The sequence below is a fragment of the Diadema antillarum genome, unplaced genomic scaffold (genome assembly GCF_040938485.1).
Source record: "Diadema antillarum isolate AM-2024a unplaced genomic scaffold, OU_Dant_1.0 seq00000105_RagTag, whole genome shotgun sequence".
In the NCBI taxonomy this organism is placed as follows: Eukaryota; Metazoa; Echinodermata; class Echinoidea; order Diadematoida; family Diadematidae; genus Diadema; species Diadema antillarum.
Genome location: NW_027271191.1, coordinates 422021 through 440751, shown reverse-complemented (window position 1 = coordinate 440751; position 18731 = coordinate 422021). Strand labels below are relative to the sequence as shown.

The 18731-nt window shown below is 40.8% G+C and overlaps 2 protein-coding genes across 2 annotated transcripts in view; both read left to right on the top strand.

Moving 5' to 3' along the window:
- Positions 1-1455: 1455 nt before the first annotated feature.
- On the top strand, positions 1456-3395 carry LOC139726915 (cytochrome P450 3A19-like). Its single transcript, XM_071637904.1, has 4 exons — positions 1456-1472; positions 1864-2001; positions 2414-2576; positions 3297-3395. Exons 1-4 carry the CDS (start codon positions 1456-1458, stop codon positions 3393-3395), a joined length of 417 nt encoding a protein of 138 aa, XP_071494005.1.
- Positions 3396-10494: 7099 nt separating this feature from the next.
- The window catches only part of LOC139726914 (sphingomyelin phosphodiesterase 3-like), a 62071-nt gene continuing 53834 nt past the window's right edge, over positions 10495-18731 (top strand). The window contains exon 1 of the mRNA XM_071637903.1: positions 10495-11853. Within this exon, the coding sequence (XP_071494004.1) occupies positions 10495-11853 (1359 nt within the window). The remainder of the gene's footprint in view (positions 11854-18731) is intronic.

Here is an 18731-nt window from a genome sequence, read left to right as displayed (position 1 = left end):
TGGGTGAAGCCTTTTCTACTTCAGTGATCATACAGGTCGAAGATTACAGTTTGTCTGCGTATTTGTTTTTATTTTTCTGTTTTCATATCATAACAATGTAACTTATTCAATTCTTAATCAATAATCAGTGAAGTTTATCAGTGACTATCTATACTCTTTGAATGATTTTTCTTGGAATCCCGCAGAAGGTAGATCTCCTGCAGATCATCGTCGATTCTCAGAAATCGGAGGGCGAAGATGACGTCGAGAATGAAACCGACATCCATGATGCTATCTTCGAGCTCCACGAGGATACCTCTCAGAATCGCAAACGGAGATCAGATTTCAAGCTGACAGACTCGGAAATCATGGCTCAGGTACTTTGACTCGGTTCCTCAACTTCGCTTTGAGGAGTCAAATACACACGAACTTTTCTGTCTAATCTCAAGACACACTATATCGAAGGACCTAGAACCACAATTTGGTGGGCTGACTGGATTTAGATTTGGATTACTTTCTTTGAGTTGAGTCAAACGTTCAGATATTTGACTAGTCGTTGCCAAGAGCAAGTTAAATCGCTAAGATCTGCTTTGATAGCAAGTTCGCGATCGTTACGGAAGGAAATGATGTTCCCTTGATTTAACAAACTACTAAGTGACAAGAAAATGAATGCCATACCTGTAAACGGTGGAATTGAAGCAAACGGCGCATCATACGTTCTCCAGACCTTCACCTTTACAACTGTTTACATGTTGTGACAAAGAGCAACCGATACAATATACGTGTACCATGTAAAAGGAAAGAACAAAGATCTAAAACTAGGCATACTCACATTATTGTTTCCTGAGGTACTGTTAGTAGTTGATCTTAACTGAAATAGATTTCCTATCCACAGCACACCTGTCACGGCAAGCAGTCTTACACAACATATACCTCATATTCATGGTCACTCTTCACACGTTGCCCTCACGTCTTGTGGATACCACAGTAAAGATGTTAGAAGCGAGCGTCTATGATAGTAGAAAACAGTGTATCTAGTGCCGGACGATAGCATGATGAGTCCTTTGTCTTTGTCGTTATTCGAATTTGGCCAATCCATGACATAACATCAAGCTTGTTCACCTGTATTTTCATGCCAGGCCGTGATATTCTTTATAGGGGGTTACGACACAACAGGCGGTCTCCTGGTGTTTGCCTCCTACCTACTGGCCCTTCATACCGACGTACAGGAAAAACTCATCGCCGAGATAGACGAACTACTGCCCTCTGGCGACGACGTCGGCTACACCACAGTCTCGAAGTTACCCTACCTAGATAACGTGATCTGCGAGACTCTGAGGTGCTATCCACCCACTCCCGTGTAAGCAGACCGCATATTAAAACAAACAACAAGTCAGTTGTGATAGGATTTAGACATCTTGATCCGATGTCTTTCTTTCATTTTTCTCTGTTATGCATTGATGTGTCTACCTAGATATGTGTGTGCATAATGTGTATGCGTGTGATGACTTCTTTTCTAGGGACCTACCCTATAACAAGCTTCTGCTTTTTGGAGATTTTTTTCACTCATCATTCTAATTCCAAATGATGATGACCACACTCTATCGACTGCTTTGAATTAATCCTCTAACTTTGATTGTATGCAAACTTCATTCTGCACTCATGGCATTTTAAAAGTTTGCTACTCCCATTGTTCCATCACGACTGTAATTTGTGGTGCCTCTTTTAGCTACAATTTAACATCTGTTCTGGATAGTAATTAAGTAATTAAGAGTTTGCAGCCATAGAATAATACGACCTTTGCACGAAATGATGAATTGATAAATGATACCTTCTCATTATCACTGGGAATTCATTTGTTGATATCATTTTATGGATCACCAGTGTTGACCGGGATTGCAACAAGCCATTCACCTACAACGGCACTACCATACCAGAAGGAACACGAGTCATCATTCCGATCTACGCTATCCACCACGATCCGGAACTGTGGCCGGAACCGGATAGGTTCGACCCGGACAGGTCTGTATCGTCACTCGTCAACCGTGAATGAATATGAAAATGACCTCAGAAAATGGGATTTTCGATTGAGTATGGCTGCGTAAGGTGGCTGTGTATTTGGGTAAAAGAAATGAAAGAGCGCCTTAAAGACGTTGCGTTCTTCTTGTGTGTTTTCCTTTCGGAAATCAAACTTGCTTCATGTTAAGCAGCCTTTATATGTTTTATATGTTTTTGTGACACAAACAGACACAACTTGAAAATATGAATAATATTTGCATCTCAAAGAATGAAAATTATCAACACTGTACTCTAATTAGAGAATAATGAATCTAGGATTGACAAGTACGCCTATTGTATGAATGTTGATGGTTGTTTCTTTTATCTTTAACCTTTTTCTTCTTATTACCCCCTCCCCCCATTTTTTGACCCAAAGATTCACTAAGGAGGAGCGAGATAAGCGGCACCCATTCTCTTGGTTGCCATGGGGTGGAGGACCTAGAATATGTCTCGGAATGAGGTTCGCGTTGATGGGAGCTAAAGTGGCCCTCGTTAAGGTCTTGCAGAACTACCGCCTAGAGACGTGTCCTCAGACTAAGGTATGTTTTGATATTACCCCCCCCCCCACACACACACACACACACACACTTACATAAATGGACACGTAGACCAATGTATGAGCCAATTTAAACTGCAGGCTTTTCAAAAACTGAAAGATTCTAATTTCTTCATAGCCCTCATTTGGAAAAACGTCCGGTCAATCCAAATCACAAAGTAAAAAAAAAAGTTAACAGTATGTAAAAGAAGAAGAAGAAGAAGAAGAAGAAGAAAAAAAGAAGAAGAAGAAGAAGAAGAAGAAGAAGAATGAATTACTTGGTACTTGGTGGAACAGCGCCACCACACGGTGACGCCAAATAGAACAATTCATCTTATGTTTTACAGTATTTTACTGGTTTCTCGCACCATTAATAAGTGTACCTCACTTTATTTTGGTGAGATAGTATAATATTTTTTAATCAGTAATCTTAATCAAAGACTTCATATGGGGCAATAAGATCACCTTTTGACAAAATTCGCTCACATTTTAAAGTCGATTCCATTATCAAATCGGGAAATTTGTTTGATGTACGCATGAAGTATAGTATAGAAAACACCGTAAATATGCGATAGACTAGACATATGGGCAAATATTATACAATTCAAGAGAATGAGACAGAGAGAAATAATTATAAGAGAGGGAGTAGACAGAGAGGATAAGGGGGAGAGAAAGCAATGAGCATCTAAACAAATGTTTCCTATCATTTCCCTTGTTATACCAGATTCCGCTAGAGCTTGGAAAGGCAGGTCTTCTGACACCAGCACACGAGGTCCTGTTGCGGGCTCGACCGCGGACGGCTGGCGAGCAGAATGATTGCTAGCAATCCATCCGCCACACGACTCTTGGTTGGCCCGTTGTGGTTCAGTGGATAAGAACGCAGACTATCAATCTTGCAGTCCGAAGGTTCGAATCTGCCGGTGCCCTTTTGACAAGACACTTTACCCTCATTATATAGTCTTCCAGACGGGGCCTACAGCCGTTAATTCCTTGGTAGCTTGCTGTACTATGAAGCATTAAAATCCTTACTCTATGGAGAGGTGAAAATGTTATTTTCTTCACCATTCTCATGTTCTGTACATTATTTTTTCCTGAAGCACCATGAGCACCTAAAGGTACACTTGTGCACTATGCAATAACCATTATTGTTATTATTATAATCAGTATTAACATTATTTTAAAAATCCATATAAACAAACAGAGTATGATAGTAGCGAGCGTTTAAACATTATGACACAGACTCTCAAGTCGAGATCCACGATTGAGTTTCACTGACGGAAGCAGTGGTGCCAATAGGCAAGGCTAATGTGTTCATGGTTTGCTTGCTTTAAAACACTCAAAGAAAATATGATAAACTACCAAAAGTACAAACTCGTGTAGTTTAGACGTATGATGTGTGTCTGTGTGTGTATTTATAATTACATTAAGGTGTGCATTTTAGAGACCAAAAATCCATTAACAATGCTTGAGCTAATGCGTAATGATCATTCATCTTGAAGAACTTAATTTGTTTTAACAAGGCGACATAGGAATGGTTATATTTTACGAAGTTATCATAATCTGCACTATATAATCGTGACTATGTAACATAACATAACAATTATTCAAAGAAACAAAAATCTATGTAATGTCAATAAGATAAAATGAGATAGAACACAAGTTAGCAGATACAACTAAACATCCGACATTCAGGGAGGGTGTTAGGGGTTTAAACCCCCACCCACACCCCGGGCTGCCAATTGAAAGTGTGATGTGCATTTTTTGAAAGGGAGAATTGTGATTGGGTTAACCACCTCCCCTTAGCTAAAAGCTACATCCGCCCCTGAGGAGTGAGGGCCGTGGAATGTTCATCCCAATGTGCGTTACGTATCTGACATTGTCTCAATATCGAGACATTCAAGAGATGTGTCCTCATTTAGAAAATAAGAGTTGTGTCTACAAGGTATTCCGTGAAATAAACATATAGGCAACAAGTGTCATGTGGCTGTTCTGCCAAAGAATAATCTAAGGTAATCCCTTTGGATAGTCTGTCGACCACGACTAATCTATCCGCCGCGGCGCGCCGGTTTGATAACAATGAAGCTTCCGATTAGGTCGCTATAGGGCTTTTTACACTTGTAAATTTTTGCTTAGCCCCGGACCAACGGTGGGGCTAAGGGGGGGGGGGGGGCCTTAGCCCCACCGTTGGTACGGGACTATCCTTAGCCCACTTTCTGTTTACACTCGTTTTTGCCAAAGTGGGCTAGCCCCACCGATAGTACGGTACTATCTGGCCCTGCAAAATAGCAGGGGTTAGCACCGCAATTGCGGTGCCAAGCAAGTGAGTGTAAACAGAACGAAAAAATAATCCTGGGCTAAGCGACGGAGACGAAGTCCAACCCTCACTGACCAATCAGAAACGAGGTAATCAAGTGCTGCCGGTGCGTGCGTGTACGTGTACAGTACACAGCGTAATTATGAATATTCATGTGGTTTGGAAAGTCCGGGGCTAAGAAATACGAGTGTAAAAAGGTCAGTTTTCTCCTTAGCCCCGGACAAGAGATAGTACGGGACTAATTGGCGAGTGTAAAAAGCTGAAAAAATTGGTACGGGACTAACGATAGTCCTGGGTCAGAGAAAGTCCGGGGTTAAGAAACACAAGTGTAAAAAGCCCTTGAGACTCTCTCCCTAGTCTTCCGCTCAGATGGAGTCGCTTCGTTTCCATGACACTTCCTGCATCCCACTTTAATTCCCCTTTCTCATGTAACCAGACACTGATCTTTTGTAGGAGTTGACCTAGCTTTGAAAGCACTTGAAACCTAGCAATGCTATGCAGTGGTGCAGACGGTGTAGGCGTCGATAAGTTTACCTATGTAGTCTTACGCAATACTAGACATTTGGATTGATGTCTGCGGGCACAATTCTGGACGACGCGACAAAAAAAAAAGAAGAAAAAAGATTTCCCTCATTGCCGTTGGATAAGACTGGTGTTTAGCCATTATCATTCAATGTACAACAAAAATTCAAACGCAGTTGATTAATTGACATCTCAGTCAAGAGTCGAGCACGTGTATCTTAATCGTCAGAATGGTGATTAACGAGATGTTTATCTGTGAGCTACTCATGCACTGAATAAGTTTAACTTTCTCTGAAACCTGAATGATGTGGTTGTTGTTGATTTTTTCGCGCTGTGCTTATCTAACAGACTGTTATACATTTCATAGCAAACCTACAGAAAGAAAAGGTTTTTCATCCATTTGATTTGTCTTGTCCCTTCGTTATCTTTCTTATATGTGTGTGTGTGCGTGTGTGTATGTGTGTCGTGTATGTACACATGGAATTCCATTGTCATCTCTATGACATCTTGCTGAGCACACCTCATTCTGGTTCAACCTATCAAAAGTTAAAGAATAAAAAACAAATCCGGCTAAAAAAACCAAAACAACAAAGTAAGACCGGAATGATATGTCTATGCAATGAAAGTATTCCTTTTTTGTGTGTGCAATCTAAATATGTAATCGAAATCTAACGCAATATTCTGTGCCAGAAAAATATCGCTTATCCGACATGCCGGATGTGCCATGCATGTCCTCGTGACCTTTAACCTAATCCCTTTTACCGCCAAGGACGCTGACAATGAGTGTTGGAAAATTTCCTTTCGTGTTCCTAAAACTGCCTGGGAAAATGAAGAAAAAAATCTAAGCGAAATCTCTTTTTCAGCGTAGGCTTTCTTTGGCAGATTGAAACAATACATCAGGCGAAACTTGAGACGTAGCAATCGACCGCCACAAAGAATAAGAAAAAGGAATAGAAAGCGGGAGAAAGCAAGAGACAGTACTACAAAATAACAAGAACCAAAGATTGAAAATTAGAAGAAGGGAAGACAAAGAGCAGGAGAGCAAAATGAATTGATGAGGAAGAAGCAGCAAGACAGGGACCAAGGCGAGAACATAAACATGGAAGAGGAGAAGATGTAAGCAGGAGGAGGAAGGAAGCATGTATAACATCGACATGAATATTCCGAAAAGACTCTTGGGTTTCGAAAAGAATACGGAGAAGAAAATTGCACGAATTTTAAAGGAAACGGGAAGAAAAAGGGAAAGAAAGCAAATAATTGATAGGGTTTAGATTCATAACACACCTTTCTCGAAATATAGTCTGCGTCAATCAACATGTGTCATATAATTACTAATAGAGTCACAAGCTAACAGATTTGTTTCTCGTTTTGATGTAATGAAGACATTGTGATCAAAGAACGTAATCTTCGTGGCAAATCTCTGATCGGGAAACATACGAAACTTTCACTTAAGTGAATTTCGCCCAACTATCGCATTAATCATCGTTTAGCCCGATGTGAATATATGAAAAGGAAAGAATACCGGAGGAGGTGAAAACATGACCACTAACGTTTTACACCTGCAATATTCTCTGTATGTCTTTGCTCTGTCAATAAATTCATACTGACACAATAATAGTCTCTTTTACCAAGTTATTAGATATCACAAGGGCATTTTGACAATGGCTCTTCATATTTGTGTCATGTACATTTCATACTGTATTTAAAAGGATATATATATATATATATATATATATATATATTTATATTTATTATTTCAAATAAAATTTCAGGGTATGAAACCATAACTTATTACCCACATCTTACTGAAAACCACATCCGATTTGCTTCAGTGGTCAAAGAGAAATGAGGAGTTTTGTAGAGCAAGTCATGAATCCCTTCCCTCCAAGTTCTGTCCATTGTGTCCACATATCATAATATGCACTACCGAGAGCAACCATGAGTGCTAAATTTGAAAGAATCAGACCCATTACATGCTTTACAAAGATCTACATTTCTCTGCGACAACTTAACCAAATTGAATGGGGTTTTATGCAAAATATAGCTCAGATGTTATATTTTAAAACCCTGAAGTAGCATTTAGACAGTCTAATTATTATTGGCAGTTTTCACTTCAACAATTTAATTGTGATTGTAATATATATATATATATATATAATATAATTTTAATATAATATAATATATATCACATATATATTATATATATGATATAATATATTTTTTTGGTATTTCATACATATATAATATATTGTATATACATATATTTCTAGTATATACGTGTACACAAATACATTTTATGTATATCATCCATACTATATTTTCATGACAAACATGTATTGCTATATGAAATGTAATAAGTGAGTGTGAGAATAGCGTACATAGAATTTAAATGATACTTGCTAGTTTATCACGGACAAAACTGTCGTTTAGCACTATCTGCTGATCAAGTGCACAATAACGTTTAATTCAGTAAGCAGATTAAGATCAAACCAACAGGCATATTGATGTTTTATCATAAGCGATGTAGTATACAATTATAGGAAAGTTGTGACATATCATTCTTTACTTATACATTAATGACCCATTATGTTGGTCGCAAATTTTTTGTCTATTATCAAACGAGGTGGCGATGTCACCGCTTTACAACAATCCGATTGGCATCTATGCAAAAACATTACACATTCACAGTAACATACTTTTATGTTCGTGCAATGTTATATATATTCTTATTTAAACATTTATGTATAACTGTAAACATTTATGTATAACTATACACATACACACATACACACATGATGCATACATACATATTACATTCATGCATATACACAGCTAGCGAACGAAGCGGGTGTTGACTGACAATTTTCACTTCGCCACAAAGCGATATAGCCCTATACTTCAAGGCCCATGGTTCATCTTCTTATGACGTAGACGGGGCTATATTTTTCGTCTTCCCATGTAGGCTGCCGGACATTATATATATATATATATATATATCTTCGTAAGAATATTTCTGTCAAAGATTCGAGAAGTTTATCGAGAATTTTCATAGTTTACGATCACTGGTTAAAATCTAAAACTGCGTATCATAATTAGTACAATTTCGTGATGATATTGTGCTGTATCCAGGTTAAGCGTATTTAATGACGTTCAGATTTGTCTTTGCTGAAGATGAAATGGGTCAAACTGTTTGCGACAATCTACTTGTTGAAATTAACGCTTTAATCTGCAGAGGATGTATACCTGCTGTTGGTCATTGTAAATTTCGAGGAATCAAAACTGTTGGTTCTCCTTTTCATTTTCCAATGATAATTAGATTGTCTAATGAAGCTTCTCCCCATCCCCTTTCTCTCTCTCTCTCTCTCCCTTCCTCTCTTTCTTCTCCCTCTCTGTTGGTGAAATAATTACCTTGCTAAACAGGAGATAATTTGTGTGGTAGAACACGAACGCACGCGTATTTGAGGAAACGTCCGCGCATTTACACGACAAGGCGGCAGCGCATGTTTTGTCGGAAAGAGAGAGTGCGTGGTTAAGAATTGGTCGCCGGCATTCAAGTCATTGAGCGGGAAAGAGGAAAGACGGGAGAACGGACGAGCATAGCGAACGACATTGACTGAAGGAAACGTGCAGTGGGAAAGACGCGTGGGTCTCCAGTGTGGACTCGCAGATGGGGATGGAATGAGAACGGAAAATCCGCACTTCGCGAGCACCTCTGCATTTGACAGTGAGAGAAATCTATGCACGGACGAGTAACAAGCGCGAGTTGATTTGTTACTATTCTGGGAATCGCTTAGTGGAGAGAGAGCGAACCGTGATTGAAGGGGATGAAAACAAGCACTGCATTTTATGCTGAAAGCGGTGGACATCTAGCATTTATACTCGACGAATATCGTGCACTTTGTGGAGTGCATTTCGCCTTCAGTCGCTTCTTCCCTTCGGTGAATACACGCTAAATCTATGCAAGGAAATCTTAGTGTCATTTCTCGAGGTCCACTCTATCATCGATTAGCGCAAGACCGGAGAAGTTCATTATCGTATTTCCCAGATTGACAGAAATTGCTCTAGGTACGCCGAAAATACTGTTTAACCGATCAGTGTCATTGCTTTAATATCTCCCTTATGTTTGAAATAATCTGCGGATGCAATTAACGTCAAAACTAGAATATAGAACTAATCGATCAAACTAAAAGTAATTCTTCCTTAATACCAGCTATTAGGGTTTGGAAATCTTTCGAGTTGAAGCAGGTTAATGTTTAAAACCGTTCAAATCATATCTAAACTTTTTTGTGATACTGGCATCCCGCAGGTGACTTTAATTTTACCATCGATGCGGAGTGACAACGCCACGTTCAAAAGAGGGAGTACTTGGCAGAGAGGCTGCTGATGAATGGGGCAATCTGGACGTGACATTGGCGTGGTACATGTAGCATGATATAATACATGGATGCTTCACGGACGATTGCTGGATGAAAATGGCGCGAAATGATCCATCTCGTAAGTGAGGTGACGATTCTCTGCCCAGTACTGTCCATATGGTCACTAAGGTAACAAATTGTGCCATTGAAGCGACCGCAGTCTGCAGTGTAGTTCAGCGAGTAGATTCCGCGCGCTTAGCAACAAATCTACACGAGATTTGCACGTCCACGTTGAACCCAGTGAAAACGTGTTGATCGCGCTGCTTGTGTCGTTTGAAGCTGGTACGGTGGATTGTGAATAATTTCAGCAGAATTGAGAACGTGGCCTTAAGATAAAAGTCAACATTATCATGCTGCACGCGTGAATGTGTGCGCTATGTTTGTTCATCACTCATATGAAATGAGATTGTGCTTTCGAGAGGAATATCCAAGTATGATACATTAAAATGCATTTGCTTTTCTGTTTAAAGTTTGAGCGGTTGTAGTAAACTTCTCCTTTTTATAGATGTTGTATGCGTAATTGTGTTGCGGGATATTGCTCTTCGTTTATTTTGTATCCCCTTCAGTGGGGGGTCTTTATGAAGCATGCACTAATGAGCACAATACCGAAGCATTGCATGAGCTTCTGAATTTTCAACACACCTGCCGCATGAATGAGAGCACTGCGCAAGATGCTCCACCAGTCTCTCTTCAATTACTCCATCCAGGAGAAACTGTACTCCCTGGGATTCTACCTCCTCCTACCATGGTCATGGACCTTAAACCAACTCATTGCGCTGTTCCTAAGGACGTCCGACGAGCTACAGGACGGAGACGCAATGCCGTGCTACGAGCGGGTCATCACGCTCGTCATCCTTGTGCCAATCATGATAGCAATCGTCATCATTTCATGTCCGCTAGCCGGACTTGGATTCGCCTTAAGGGTCATCTTGGCCAGATTTCGTCGGCCTTATCGCTTCTCCTTCAAAAGCAACCCGTATCTAATCAATATCGGTAACCGCATTTGGACGGACCTCACCGAAAAGCGTCACTTTAAGTTCGCCTTCATAGACTCGTGCCTAATGCCAGAGGCAATGGCGAGGATGAGTAATTTAAGTCAGGTGCAGTCGCGAGCGAAACAAATGGCGACGCAGATAGTGAATTCACAATTGCGCCCGAATCCCAAGATATTCATTCACTCTCCATCAGACAGCGAACTCAAGCAATCGTGCTTCTACCACTCACCCAGTACCTCGGTGCTCTTAACTCCTCAGAACATCAGTCACCTTGCCGGCGCCAATGACAACGTGCTGAAATTCGACACCAGTCGTTGCTACTCGTCACGTGGCAGTATTTCCAAAGACGACACCCTACCGCTGCGCGATAAAGATCGACGACGACGCCGAGACAGAAGCCCAGACCCACCGAGGTCTCCCCGCACTTCCTCAAGGACTAGTACAGGAGATAATTCTTCGCCCCAACCCTTGCGGGGCCACGCCAGAAAGCAGAGGGAATTACCTCAGCAGCCCACTGGATCATCTGACAACGAAGTTCCCGACATCGTGCCTAGCCGCGGCGTGACATCCTCCCCGTCGTCACCGGAGTCCGTGGGATCCAGTTCGACGGTGCGCGTTCAGACGTCCCAGAGTCATTACGCGTCGTCGGTCGGACCCTCGACGCCGGGAACCGGTAATCCTAGAGTGACCATCACTCACTGCCCGGTGTCCTTCTGCAGTGAGAGCAGTATTCGAGAACGCCTTGGACCATGCGAACACGGCATCAGCTCCAACTTTCCAGCCCACTTGGACTTTATCTGCTTCCAGGAGGTCTTTGATCACAGGGCCGCCAACCAGCTGGTCCATATACTGCATAATTACTTCAGTCATATACTGTATGACGTCGGAGTGCACTCGTGGAAGGTTAACCGCTTTCTCCTTAACAGTGGTCTTGTGTTTGCCAGCCGGTACCCCATTGTGGATGTAGTGTTTGAGTATTTTGAGGAGAGTCAAAAGGAAGACCGCTTCGTGTCCAAGGGAGTCCTCATGGTTAAGGTAAGTGACTTTATAATTTGTGACTTTATGACGTACGATGACAGAGGGATTATTCAGACTAATTGTGCTGATTAATAGTTAATGTAATTATTGAAATTGAAATAGGAAAGAAGTCGCACATTGCTCGTATGCTATAGCAATACATTGCAAAATAACACTTTCTGTATATATGAAATAGATATAAACGAAATTTTAAGTAAAGTTGATACATGACCAACGTCAGTGTATTCAAGTTTGCACAGAATGCGTTCTATGTACTCAAAGTAATGCCTGTACGTCGATATCATTGCCTATATTATCTGTTTGCGTCATAATGGATGGGTACAGCTAAAGCTTTTATTAATGCTGGTCCTTGGGGTGTGGCGGATAAAAATGCAGACCCGTAGACTGAAGATTCAAGGTTCCAATCACAGTACCCAGTATACATTATCCTACGAAAAGATGTAACGTCTATTCTCGCTAGACCTCAGCGTGTACATGGACAGACGGGTGACGTGGGAGTAATCAAAGTGACAGGTCCCCCAGGAAGTCTATTGCCATCATGGAAGAGTCTAGCCTGGGTAACCAAGACAATATCAGACATCAGATCATTACTTGTATCACAACGTCTGTGATCGTTAAAGGCATCGTTATTACCATTTTTATTCGTTTGTTGCTCAAATCCAGTCTGATTTCATTGTGTCTCGTCCTCTTGCAATATTATAATTGCTGCCATTCAATGTTCTAAGATAGGCAGCTGTAAAATTTACCTCACAAATTATCACTTTGATTAATGCTATAGCTACCTCTCTCCCTACGTGTTTATTATATACATATAATGTATATATTTGCATGTATGTGTATGTATGTATCACATGTGTATATATAGCCTATATGTGTGTGTGTGTGTGATTGTATGTGCGATGGTGTGTGCTTGTGAAACAATACATTAAAATACGTGTCAAGTTAAATGGGATAATCTTATCAAAAGCATTACCACCTGCAAAGCTTATTAGCATATTTTACCTTTTCCCTTTCGCAAATGTATAAGCGTTTACCCGAATTCACTCTGTAAATACTACAGTTTGTACATCATTATTTCATTTCGTTAAATAAGACCATTTAAGCCAGCAGAAGTAAGAAAAAATGAAAACCTAAACCAAATTCGATATACCGTTTCCCGTCTACGAGCGTTGTCCCCTGCAGCTGCAGTGAAGGATGAAGGGGGAAAAAGAAAGCACCCCAGAATATACGCTTTTGTCACAGCTCCTTCCATTTGCTGGCCGGCAAATATTCGAGGGGAAAGGTGCGAGAATCAAACTTAATATGTGACGCACCCCGGGGTACTGTTAGATTCAGCAGCTCGGAAGCAATGTGGCGCGCGCGAAACCCGCAAAGGTTTGCCACGGTTCGCACCTTTTCTGGCAAAGACATCGGACTTAAAAGCAGCCCTCCCATACCTGGAGGTCAACCGGGACTGAAATGCGGAATCGAAAGAGTATTGGCAGAGGGTTTCGGTTACATCGTCAAACACATGCTGTGCATTAAAGAGATAGAGAAGACGGGGAGAAAGAGGGAAAGAATGCATTGTCGCATCAATTTTAGGTTGAGTGCTAGTAACACAATAGCTTATATCAATTTGATGAAATACATCATGAATACACGCTGCTCAATTTTATTCATTTCTAGTGAAAGTATGCTTCCCATTGTAAGTGCAAACTATAATAGATACACATTTGATACTTTTGACCCCACATTTATATATATATGTATATAATATATATGTATATATATGTATATTATACATATATATATATATATATATATATATATATATATATTTATTTATTTATTCATTTATTCATTTATCCGATGTCTGCGAGAAGAGGTTTTGCACAAAAAAAAAATAATCTATCGACACGACTACCAGGTTTCTGTAGATAGGGTTGAGATTGATAAAATTACCCCCATACCAACGGCTTACAAATGTACTTTGACGATTGCATCGTTGGAATATAACTTGTCTTTGACACCACTATAGAGATTTTAAATGGGAGGTTTAGAAACCCAAACCCTTTCCATATCATGTACGTGGCTTCTTCAACTCAATTACCTCCACTCGTTTCAGATCTACTGTAGATGAGATGTCAGAATATGCGGAAATCCGGTACGATTACATGTATCCACACAGTAAGAAAAATCTCTCGGATTTATATATTACATTAGTGTCATATCCAATGATAGATAAGACGAACTAATGCATCTAATAAACGTATAGGCAGCTTCATATCATTATTTCATACACGTCGCCCTGAAATAACACGTCTGTCCAAATGTGATTGCAATCGCTTCAAGGACATGAATATATTTCTGCGATTGAGCAATGCCGTTTGTGTCATTTTCATCCTATTTGTTTGTCGTATTTTGTGACTCATCTGGTCTCTACAGTTCTCCAGGAATCAATCTGTAATTAATGAGTGGATAGCAGTCACAACGGAGCCCCCCCCCCCCCTTGCTTGCTTCCTTGAAAGTTGAAACCATCCGCTAAGCGATCTGTCAGTGGGGAAAATTAGTAATCAGGAAGTTACAAGCTGATTGAAGCAGATTAGGAATATGATATATATGACCTGGGGGAATCTGGGGGAAGCGGGGGGGGGGGGGGGGGGGGAGGGGGGAAGGGAGGGATGAGGGCATGCTGATGGTACAGCTGTCTCTAGTGTCGGAGAAACGCTTGAATTTCTACGGTTCCCCCGCACGGTTCGTATGGCCATTGCTAGACACCTGCTGTTTATCTGATTGGAGTGTGACGAGCTACTTTGCTCATTCTGATGCATCCATTCTGGCCGTGTTTTTTTCCACCAGGCACGTGCACTGACAATGGACTGAAGCGCCCCTTTTGTCAATCATTCTGGACTTTCTTTCCTATTCTTTCTTTCTCTCTCTCTCTCTCTCTCTCTCTCTCTCTCATATCTCTCTGTGACGTCACCTACCAATCGGAAGGAAGTGGGCACTGAAGAGAGAGACGAAAAAAAAAATCATATTTGCATGCATGAACACTCAAGGTTGGAGTATAAAGAAAATTGAATCCCAATGGTTTCAGGTCATTTCAAGCGGCGTAATAATGACTTATGCTGTTACATAATTCAATTTCATTAATGATTTATGTGTATTCTTATTGTTTGTTTGTTTGTTTGATTGTTTTGTTTTGTTTCATGTGTGTGTGGGTTTTTTTCCGTCATATTATGTTTGAATCAGCCGATGAGGAAAGAAAAGAAAAAGACGAAAACTGTTTTCCGCTCGGCGAGTTTTGTCTCCTGTTACACAGTGAGATGTTACAAAGGGCACCGTTTCAGTAGAAAATCTGATAAAAATGCTTGCCAATCACTTTTTTCCGTTCTCATATTGCACTAAGGCTGTTAGCTGACTCACAGACACAGTAATCAAATAAACAAATTTATGCAGATAACGCTAGAGGGTCGCTAATTCCTATGACTAACATCTTTGATATCCATTTTTGTTTTATTTCCCAAACAAATCACTTGTTCATTTTTGACGGTTCACACTGCACTGCCCATGACAAAATTCTTCAATCCGTGCTCATTATACTGAATAATATGGTGGTAGCGTGATCTAATGCAGAGACTTCTTGTCTATTATTTTCAAGCGACTAAGAGTAGATGATGCTCTAGTAATGAGGAAGTGAGTTAAACTTTTTATTTTTCTGGTAAGATAAGCGTGCGAACAAGGTCATATGTTTCTATTTCATGGAAACACTCTTGATACGTTTCTGGGGTTCTGTGTGACCTATTTTTTGCGCAAATGACTCGAATCGATTAGAAGCACATCCCAAGTTTATTTTGTTCCTGACTCCATTACGTTAATATGATTGCCATACTGTCTTATCGGCAATATCACTGTATATGTGCTGGAAATCAGTAACAAAACAACAGCTAGAAGTCAGTATATATCTAGTTACCGAGACGCAGAAAGAAAAGCATCACAGACTCGTCTCGTTTTGTTTATCGTAGTCTTGTTTTTCCAGTCACACTGGCGAAACCTTTTTTGTGCACCTGTATTAATTTGGCGCCAGGCTTGTATTACACGTTGGTGCACGCTACAAAGCCGATTACCCGAGGCTGTATTAAGTGACACAGTGCGCACGAGCGTCGGGGCGCAGCGCCAAGGCGCTCCTTGATTGAGAGGGGCGACGGGTTTTTGTTTACAAGAGCGGATAAGAGCAGGCTCATTGACCTCGCAAAGAGGTGCACATACCTGTTCGAGATTCCCCAGCGGTGTTCGTTTACTCTACGACGACACAAGTCTTGATCCAGTTCGAAGATTCGCGGTTCTCCTTCGTAACCAACCCCCGCTCTGTCTGTCTCACCGTCTGTCTGTCGCCTGCAATTATATCCCCTTAATTCTTTCTTTCTTGATTTCTCTCTCTCTATCTCTCTTATATCTGTTCCAGCCTTTGCAGATAAGATACATTGAGATGGTCGTTACTTCAGTCGCCAAGTGTGTCCAAACGAAAGGCATAATGAAGTCGGTCCAATAGAGATGATAAAGTTGCTAACCTAATCTGAGAGCCATGCATGATTACGTAATGTTGTCTAATGTGAGAAGGCCAGGTAAAGGTAATACAGGTGTCCCTCATCCAGACTGAGGTATTTTTGACCAGATATGAAGAATAAGATGATTGGCCCGCAATCAAAATGCTAATTGGGGAGTGAAATTCAGACAAATATTCTATTTAAACGGCCGTACATTGTTAAGACATGACGCTCGGTATGATTTTTTGTGATCTCATATTCAAGAACTTTGCACATGACCTAAATTTCATATTCGCCTACCGTAATTTCATTTCATTCTAAACCTCACAACACAGCCACAGGAATGATAACGTTAAAAGTATAGGTCTATCATTGTCTTGTTCAGCCTCATACACACCATATTGTGCATGACCGTGTAATATCTTGCTCTTGGCATGGAGCTACTGGTAGCTCCATGCTCTTGGTAAGAAGGCCTATATACTACTAATGCTTGCAAAGCTGTTGAATGTACAATAATGAATGCACACAAGGCGGCAAGTCACAAGGTGCTCAAAGCCTTGCGGCTTCATAAAGAAAGCAACGTCAAGGTGGTTTAAATAGTGTTGTGTGTGTGTGTGTGTGTGTGTGTGTGTGTGTTTGTGCGAGTTTGTGTGCATCTGTCTCTCCCTCTCTCTCTCTCTGTCTTTCCCTCTCATCTCTTTCTATGTCTCTCTCTCTCACTTACAATCCTGCCATTTCATCCTTCTCCTTTGCTGAGAAGAGGAACACACGAGGGGAGGCACACATTCGTACATCTCGGTTTTTATCAATGATGCGGGTTGCTTAGCAACCTCATGTATCTTTGCCGAGGGAATCTGTCGATATCCCCGTCGGATAGAGAGTGAGTGCGTGTGCAAACGTACGACTGGAATCGCACTCTCGCCTTCAAGCTTCACACTGTGCAGCGTGCAGTTTCGCTCTTTTGTGTGAAGGAGGAAATGTAAAAGTTCACCATCAGAGTTGAGTCCTATTCAAGTCTGTACCTTGCATAAAAATGGAAATACATGTAGTAGACGTATACCATGCCTTGTGGTTCTTCATGGTAGCGAAATCCCGCCGACCTCAATTTCTTTTCCATACAACTTGTAGTAATCGAGGGTTTCGAAGAATTGAGTGTTTACGGCGATAATATTCCAGGAAAGACGCGAGAAATTGCAAGGCTAATGGCATTCCATCATATTAATTTGTCTGATTGTCGAATGATGGTTACAAACCAAGGTCATTTAAACAGTTAGAAAAAAGGAAAAGACGAGCAAGTTGATGACGGTATAGTAAAAAGCACAGTTCCCACGGGTATAGGATCGTATTACCGTAAACAGGATTATGTAGATAGGTATCTCCATTTGTGGGGAACACGCAATAGCAACAAAAATTGGCAGTGCCATTACCAACTTATCAGATTCTTACATTAGTTTATGGATAGCACTGAAAGCCAGAAACTCCACTATGTAAAAAAAGGTGTCTCTTCTGAAAGGTGTTGCTTCAACGTAGTCATGGTATCGCCTTGACTAATTTATCAAGACCCTGTACAGCCATTACTAGTATTCGCGTTTTCGAGGCAGAACGTCATTGTCGTATACTTCTCCAACAAGTCACCTTGCCAAGCGCACATCTAAAAGAGAACAACCTGTCCACGTGTTAACTTAGAGGGGAATGAAACCTATTCATTATATGTGGATTGAATGACTGCTGCAATATTAGTAGAACACTAGCAAAGTTTGAGGTAAATAGGAAGATCTGTTCAAAAGTTATGCATTTTTGAAGTTTCGGTGCCGCCGTCACATTTTGTGACGTCACGCATGGACTACGATATGAAATTATGAAGAGAATTTCACAAAATTGCAATTTATATGAAAAGAACACAATTCCTCAAATTGCAAATGACATATGTTACTACAATAGCATGAATATTATTCCCCCTGCTTTCAGAAAAAGGCAATTCAAGTGCTTACCCAAATGAGATAACCCATGTACATTCAATTTTTCTCAAAATCCACGTATATATTTGGTTTTTATTCTCTTTTAGAACAGGAAAGAACCAAACCAATATCCATAGAACGCGAAGCCAAAGAAAATAAAATGAAATGCCTTTCTACACCAGCTGCATAAATCACATAGTTTATGCTACTTTCAGTCCTGAACACTCTCAAGCCACTCGAGACGGCTCCCCGCCACTCGACATCGGACGAAATAAATGCCAGCTTTCTCCCTGCACGTGGAATATGACGTGCGCAGGTATTGATTGGACCACGAAAATAGGGAAAGGCGAAGAAAAAGTCGAAAATGTCCATCAAAGGGCGTACTCGGCCC